We start from the raw sequence: 8745 nt of genomic DNA, 5'->3' as shown, positions 1-8745 counted from the left end.
TCCGACTTTACCATTTTCCATTTCGTTTTTAAGAAAAATATGGTCATGAAATTGGTTTGTTTCTAACCATTTTCATCCCTATCGATAACAAAGCGTTGAGGATCTATTTTAAGAAAAAAATATTTATGTTTTGACTCTAGGTAAATAGTATATTATAGGGGTGGGCATAAAAAGACCAAATAGAAAAGATCGAGACTGAGAAATTCGGTCCTAGACAGCGAAAGACCAAATTTTGTTCAATCAGTCTCCTCGATTAACCGAATAGAGCGAACTTAAAAAATGTCCAATGCAACCTACAATCTACTCAGTTCCATAGAAGTAAACTCTATTTTTCACATTACTACTCCTTCTAGACATGTAACCCAATAAGAGTCTTTACTCAGATGTGCTTGTAATTTTTTTTGACTTTGGTGTTGAAAATTTCTATGATTTCTTTGCATATATGAAACTGCTGCTAAATTTCGGTCAGGATTGAGACCGAGACCAAATTTACCGGTACTGATATTTTGTTATTGAAATTCGGTCTTCACTCTTATCGAACTGACCGAAAGAGCGAAGACCGAGACCAAAATTTTTGGTCTGACCGAATACCCACCCCTAGTGTATTCTACCGGAATCCATGAATTGAAGCTTCTAACGAACATACTGAATAATCAACCTTGTACTAACTTGCATTTCCCTAACAAAATTCAACGTACATACAACACACAAATCGATCTTTTTTCTAAAAACTCCCATAATCGAGATAGTAATTTTTACGAAAATCGTACAAACAATATAAAAACAATAACGCTTTTCCCCGAAAAAACAATAACGCTTTGACCAATTACCTTTTGCTGACAGTTCTAACAAGCAGAAGTCAAACCTTGTAACTTACATTTCCCTATCAAAAACCTAACGTTCGTTCAAATACCCAAAACATGTTCCTCGAAAGAAAGACCCTTCCCAGAATCGAGATCTCGCAGCATCGCCTTTTCAGAGAGAAAAAAACGGAGGCCCGATGTCTTCCAGCGCGCTTTCCCGCCGGCCGGCCGCGCCGGCGCGCGCGGGACCGCCGCCCCCCCACCGCCTGCTGCAAAACCGCACGGCGTGCGGCGGGGCCACCTGCGGTTGCGGGCGGCGTGCGCGGTGAGGCGCCGTGAAGATATTAATTAATGAAGGAACACGAGGAAACAAATACCCTGTACTACTACATGTCTCGCCTTCATCACCTCTACCGCTGCCATTCGACGGTCCATATTCATTTTTACCATCAATCCGACGGCGCAATAACAGTCGGCCTCCGCTACTACTAGTAAAAAACCCCATCTTACTCCACTTGTTACCACTAGTAGTAATAGCAGAAACCATCATTAGTTACTAAAGTTTATAGTTTCATCGAAGATTAGGAAATCAACTCCCAAGCAGTATCAGCCGCACGTGCTTGTCGCATGCCCCCTGGCACACTTTACGTTAATGTTCCTTTTCTTGTCATAGCATTTGCCCTAATCCTTTAAGCCTAACCACTAGCAGCACTGGTAGTACAGGAGTAATAATCTACTGGTACTAGGCTAATCTGCATGTTGTTTCGCCATCATCCAACAGCTAGCGACAGAATCTAGAACGGATTTCCAGCCATCCAGTCCGATAAAAAAGGGTCAAATTGGATCCTTTGTGAGAGTCATTCTGGCCCCCACATTTCATACCTCGGCGATGAGCTAGTTATTACAGACAAATTAGGCATGTTTAGTTCCCCGTAAAAACTTTTATCATATCATTGGACACATGCATAGAATATTAAATATAGATAAAAAACTAATTACTCCGTACACAGATTGCCTGTAAATTGCGAGACGAATCTTTTAAGCCTAATTGCGCCATGATTTGACAATATGGTGCTACAGTAAATATTTGCTAATGACAGATTAATTAGGTTTAATAAATTTGTCTCGTAGTTTACAGGCGGAATCTGTAATTTATTTTGTTATTAGACTACGTTTAATACTTCAAACGTGTGTCCGTATACCCAATGTGATAAGCCAAAACTTTTCACCCCTGCATCTGAACACAACCTTAGTTTTTCTTGTCATAAATTATGAATTAATCCCTCCATCCTAAAATAAGTGCAGCCATGGTTTTCCGCGTCCAACTTTGATCACTCGTCTTATTTGAAAAATTTTTGAAAAAAATTAAAAACATAAGTCACGAGTAAAGTAGTATTCATGTTTTATCATCTTATAACAACAAAATTGCTAATTATAAAAAAATTTCAAATAAGACGGACGATCAAAGTTGGGCGCTGAAACTCATGGCTGCACTTATTTTAGGACGGAAGTAGTATTAGTACTACCGGCGATGATCCAAAACGTCAATTTTTCAATTGAAAAGATATTAGCCTCTATCTTCAGTTAAAATAGAATTAGAGGGAGTACTCCCTCGGTCCCATTTCAAGTACAGCCGTTAACTTCTATTCAATGTTTGATCAACTGTCTTACTTAAAAAATTTATAAAAAATAAAAATTAAGTCACGTATAAAGTACTATTAATATTTTATCATCTAATAATAAAAAAATATTAATAAAAAATTTAAATAAAACGAATAGTTAAACGTTAGACACAGAAAATTCACGAGGGAGTATTTGGATCAGTGGGACGCGAGAGTCTCAAGGCCTTATTTAGTTCCTAACTTTTTCTTCAAACTTCCAATTTTTTTATCACATCAAAACTTTCCTACCCATATAAATTTCTAACTTTTTTTTAAACTTTAAATTTTAATCAAAATTCTAATTTTAGCGTGAAACACACGCTGATGATGAGTGAGCTGAGGTCTGTCCTCTTTTGAGTTTTGAGTCTTGACTTTGACAAGTGTTGTAGTCAGTGGTACTGTAGACCACTTCCATGTGGGTGGGGCCCACACGAGGCCACGTAGGATCCGATATGGCGACGGCCGGATCGGGCGCGCAACTGTTCGTGCCCAACCCCGGAGCCCGGGCCCCACTACCGGATGGAGTACGTGTACTATACTCGTAGTTTTAGGGGGTGTTTGGGCAAATACATAAGTAGGGTAGGGACTTATACTTTTATGAGAGTGACTAAAGTTTAGTCCCTAGTTTCCAAACACCCTCTTAGGGCACCCGTAATGGTGATCTATAGGCTCTCTATAAGAGATCCATGTCAGCATATTTTTCTACATAGAAGAGATTAAATGAAGAGAGAGAACAAAACTATCTACTAACTTGGAGATAGTCTATAAAGAAAACCAAGACAATGTATTATAGCGCTATAGATACCCATGTAGACATACTATTGAGGTGGTTTACTATTAATCTAGTCTATTGCTGAGACATACATGTTTTATAAATAGTATATTATTTTACCATTGCGGGTAATCTTAGTTTTTTCATACCAAAAATGCCAAACCATTTAAATGCTCCTATTAAAGTCTCCCAACCCAGTGATCTTTCTCTGGATTCCTTCTCTCTTTCCCGCCATAAACGGAGTGGTAGTAGTACTACTCAATAAATTTCCCGCGAAATTATATATTTTCTTTTTAAAAAACCTAGTGCGATATACTAGTAGTACGTACTCCTATACATAGACTGTGTTCGGTGATACAAGAAAGAAATAAGAAACGGATTTGCTACAAACCTATCGCCATTCGCCATATTTTCTGACAAAGAAAATATCAGATGAGTCATGAGTGTGAAGATTCGTACTCGGCATGGAGAGAAAAAATTGGCAGCACAAGCATGTGGCGATAATTGACCTAGGATCCTTGTGGATAAAAACCAATGATGCTAGCCAAACTAGTCAGCTTTGTTTTCTTGTTTATTTTATGACAAGTTACATATAGTTAAATTTCAGTTACAATGTACTAATTACACTAGAGGTATACTATAGTTATATTTAAAAGTTTCTGAGTCAAAAAAATTGTCGATAGTTTTATAGATAGTCTTATAAGCCTGACAGTTTACTGAGCCGTTAATTTTTTGTCAAAAATATTATATAGCTAAGTTATTTAAAAAACTATATTCATATATTTTTAAAATTTAAAATAATTAATCATGGTTCACCAACTAGGTTAGCTTTTTTTTATTTTGGAGGGAGGATGTTCCTTTCTAGGATACTCCTACTCCTAGGGTGTGTTTAGTTCATGAAAAAAGTTGAAAGTTTGAAAAAAAATTTAAAAGTTTATGTGTATAGGAAAGTTTTTGATATGATATAATATGGTAGAAAGTTGAGAATATGGGGAAACTAAAGACAGGCCTACTGTGTATAGACGTGATTTACTAGGCAGAGTATAGAGAAAAAAATGAAGAATGCATCAGCGCGCGTGAAGGAGTCGGAGGAAAAGAAGGGCATATGGCATGGGACTATGGGAGGACATGCTCCCGGCCTAGTGCACTGCAACACGGCCATCCTTGAATACAAGACCCAAGAAACACGAAAAACTCGAAAGCTCCCAGCTGCATGCTTGCCCCTGCTGCACAGAGACCAATGGCCAATGCCCCTCCTCCTCCTCCTCTTTTCTCTCTCTTCGCCCACCTCCGTCTCTCTCTCTCTCTCCTCACGGAGTCTGACTGACAGAGGTAAAGCAGCAGTAGTCGCAGTCGCAGTAGCAGCAACAGCAGCTCGCACCGTTGCAGCCTTTGCTCTCTCTCTTCTCTCTCCTCTCTCGCTCGCTCGCTGTGTGGCTGGCTGCAGCGTCTGACGCGCTCTCCTAGGCAGGCCTCACTCCTCTCTCTCTCTCTCTCTCTCTCTCTTCTTTCTTTCTTTCTCGCACAGATACAAAGGTGCACCCGGCCCCGCCCCTCCCGCGAGAGCACCTCGGTTTTAATCGCCGGGAGAAAAAAAATAAATGGGAGGGGCGGTGTGGGGAAGAAGAAGTTGAAGGAGAGGACGCTGAAAAGACCAAGCAACAAGAAGGGAGTCTCTCTTTCTCTTTGGGAGTGGAGAGAGAGAGAGAGAGAGAGAGGCATCGGCCATGGCGAGGTTTCTCCTGGGTGCGGCCGCCATTGCGCTGCTCGCCGGCGTGTCGTCTCTGCTGCTGATGGTGCCATTTGCAGGTCAGTGCTACTGCTTCGCTTTACTACTCCTACCTGTCTAACGGATCGGTTTTTTGTTACAGGAGTTTAGAGAATAAATATGCCATATTTTCTCCTTTTTTTTATTCTTCTCGGAGGGTAAAAAAACTCTGATATTTCTGGGCTTGGGAGGCTTGGACCTTGGAGTCACCTGCTTGCTTAATGCGTGTTGTTTTGCAGTCAAAGGTTGATGCTTCTTTTTGGGAAAAAAAATTATAGCGTTTTTGCGAATGTTTTCAGTCCAAGATTCCTTCGAAATGGCGCCATTTTGTTTTGAGCTCACACATTTCACCCTTCCTCAAGTTGGCCTTGCTGCGATGCTCGCATGGTTTCTCCTCTCGAAAGACAAAAAAAAAATTAAAAGGAAAAAAATTGCTGTCTTGATTCATAAGAAGGAATGTTTCCTGAATCTTGAGTCAGGAATAAGAATCCTAGTAATAGATAATTATATCTGCGGTTGGAATCACGTGAAATCGTGGCTGCGGTGTACTACTCAAGTTTTATTTCGTGGACACGGGTGGTGGAACACACAAAAGGGCTGCGGTTTATACTGTTCCATTGTGACTAGTAGTACACCTCTCGTTTTAAAGAATCTAGTTAGAACATTAGCCTTTTTTGGGCATGTGGCCATGCAGGTATTGTGTTTGTTTGTTAACTGTCCAAACAATGTTGTCCTACCATGGCCTTTGTGCTCTGATTCTGGGCTCTGTTCCTCTGTGTCAACTCTGTTTCATAGAGTTCCATATTATTAGTCCAAGTCCAGGAGTTGGTACTTCGTGGCAAGAAAAAATCAGAGCAAATGTTGCTATAGCAGTTTACCAATTTCGTATTTATTGATCTGTTTATGTAATTATTATGTTGTATGAAGTTAGAACTCTGCTCCCCACAAATGTAGCATTTTTCCTATTCAGTCCAGGAAACAAAGGTAGAACTTTCATGAGTGCTGGAAGTAGTTAGGCAAAAGAACAATTATGATGGCTGTGGAACATGTGAATTGGGCAGTTCCAGAGTTCTTCCCCGTGGTTTCGTATTATGTATGTAGAGTTGAATGCATGCTTTTGGTCTAGCATCATGTAAGCGCCGAATTCGACCCAATCGCGGTAGTTTGTCAATCCAGTTATGTAAACTGTTATTCGAAGTAGCACTTCAGGTTTGCAAATTGCAGGGTAGCCACATTTATTTGCTTTTACTTTGTGATATATTATACATTTTTTTTTGTTGTGAAATTTGCCTGTCTCTCTGCAGAAGCATATGATCCTCTCGATCCAAATGGGAATATCACAATCAAGTGGGACATCACACAGTGGACCCCAGATGGCTATGTTGTAAGTTCACTAGATTGTCAGCTTTCAACATAAACTGGGGCTCTTTGAGCCTTTCATCTAAAAAAAGTTCACTAGATTATGTGTCTGAAACTACCATTTACCAATAGTGATAAGTCATGCATGGTAATTTACTATAAAACCCTGATGTGATCTCAATTGCTCTAGACATCTCTCTGAAATTCACTTTACAGCAAGGAGCCTTTATTTTGTGTTTTTCTCTTGTTTATAGTTCTACTTTGCATCCTATAGAACCCCAAATAAACAAATGCAAGTTATTCTTCTAGTTACATTTTGATAGTGGGCAAGACAGATTTGTGCATCATTTAGCTATAACTCTCTGTTTTTTTTTTGTTTCATGGACACCTCTTTCTTAAATGATTGGTAACTTAACAGCTTCTAAGAGATGTTTACTTGTTCTTGATGTCTTGTATAATGTACTTCCCGTAGGCTGTTGTTACCATATACAACTTCCAGAAGTACCGTCATATCCAAGCGCCTGGTTGGAGTCTTGGGTGGGCTTGGGCAAAGAAAGAGATCATTTGGTCCATGGCTGGTGGGCAGGCCACAGAACAAGGTGATTGCTCGGCATTCAAAGCAAATATACCGCACTGCTGCAAGAGGGATCCGAGAGTTGTCGACTTAGTTCCTGGGGCGCCTTACAACATGCAGTTTGGAAATTGTTGCAAAGGAGGAGTGCTTACCTCATGGGTGCAGGACCCACTAAACGCAGTAGCATCATTTCAGATCACTGTTGGACATTCTGGGACTAGCAATAAGACAGTAAAAGCGCCAAAGAACTTCACTCTAAAGGCCCCAGGTCCAGGATATAGTTGCGGATTAGCGCAAGAAGTGAAACCTCCTACTAGGTTCATTTCACTGGATGGCAGAAGAACAACTCAAGCTCACGGTAAGTCATTTCAGTGTTTTTTGTCTTTCTGGCGTCACAGTTATGACACCCTTTCTTCCTTTTTTTTTTTTGCAGTGACCTGGAATGTGACATGCACATATTCGCAGTTTGTTGCTCAAAGAGCTCCAACTTGTTGTGTTTCACTTTCATCGTTTTACAATGAGACAATAGTTAACTGCCCGAAATGTGCGTGTGGCTGCCAGAATAAGAAGCCAGGAAGCTGTGTGGAGTAAGCACTGTTGCTTTAGGAAGTCTATGGATTAACAAACTAATTTCCCACTTCTGATTTCTTCTATGTATTCTCGTTGGTAGGGGTAATTCGCCTTATTTGGCGTCTGTGGTGAATGGACCTGGCAAGGGCAGCTTGACTCCTCTAGTTCAATGCACACCACACATGTGCCCAATAAGAGTGCATTGGCATGTTAAGCTCAATTACAGGGACTATTGGAGGGTTAAGGTCACAATCACAAATTGGAATTACCGGATGAACTACTCGCAGTGGAACTTAGTAGTTCAACACCCAAATTTTGAAAACGTCTCTACTGTTTTCAGCTTCAACTACAAATCTTTGAACCCCTATGGAGTAATAAGTGAGTATTTGCTTCAACTTCTGAGTAAGTTTGACAATTTTAATGTGAAATATTTTGGCTAACGATTAATCTTTTGCTTCAGATGACACTGCAATGATGTGGGGTGTCAAGTACTACAACGACCTGCTTATGGTGGCTGGGCCAGATGGAAATGTCCAATCCGAGCTTCTATTCCGGAAGGACCGGTCAACCTTCACCTTTGACAAGGGTTGGGCTTTTCCAAGGCGCATATACTTCAATGGCGAAAGTTGTGTCATGCCTTCACCAGATCTGTACCCATGGTTACCCCCCTCTTCTACTCCTAGATTTAGGACTGTATTCCTTCTCATGTCATTCCTGGTTTGTGGAACATTAGCATTCTTGCACAACCACCTAGTTTTAGACAAAAACTGTGGAAAGTGCTGACCACATTGGGCATTGGCTGTTGACATACTGAGTCTTTTGGAAGTTTAGGGTGTGCTCTTGCATGAAAAGCTAATTCGCGTTTGATTTAGGTTGTAAGCTTAGGTTCCTCGAAATCATTCTTCAAGTTTGGGTTGTACATTCTGATGGTGTGTATTCTTGGTCTGAAGTGTGAAGACTAATTGAGAACCCCAAGTCCCAACATTAATTGTCTAGAGAAATGTTTGCCATCTCATCTGATTGCAAGAACTTGCATTTTGTAATTGGTCAGTAAATGTGGAAATTGTTTCTTTTTTTCTCTCAATTCAAGCCTCAAGGTCAATATCTGCATACATATTTGTAGTCACAACAGAATTTGCAGAAAAGTTTGTGGTGTGATTTCTCAGGGCTGGCCTAACTGGGGATTGACCAAAACTCTTCCGGCCTGATTGTGTTGTACATTATGGAGATCTATCAGA

General features: G+C 40.4%; 1 protein-coding gene across 1 annotated transcript; it reads left to right on the top strand.

Moving 5' to 3' along the window:
* The first annotated feature begins 4505 nt into the window (after window positions 1-4505).
* LOC127767043 (COBRA-like protein 2) lies at window positions 4506-8476 on the top strand. The gene is made up of 6 exons (XM_052292247.1): window positions 4506-5045; window positions 6309-6388; window positions 6836-7295; window positions 7371-7524; window positions 7608-7885; window positions 7968-8476. Exons 1-6 carry the CDS (start codon window positions 4964-4966, stop codon window positions 8288-8290), a joined length of 1377 nt encoding a protein of 458 aa, XP_052148207.1. The 5' UTR covers window positions 4506-4963; the 3' UTR covers window positions 8291-8476.
* Window positions 8477-8745: the final 269 nt, after the last annotated feature.

This window comes from Oryza glaberrima, chromosome 3 (genome assembly GCF_000147395.1).
Source record: "Oryza glaberrima chromosome 3, OglaRS2, whole genome shotgun sequence".
Classification (NCBI taxonomy): domain Eukaryota; kingdom Viridiplantae; phylum Streptophyta; class Magnoliopsida; order Poales; family Poaceae; genus Oryza; species Oryza glaberrima.
This window is presented reverse-complemented; position numbering and strand designations above follow the sequence as displayed.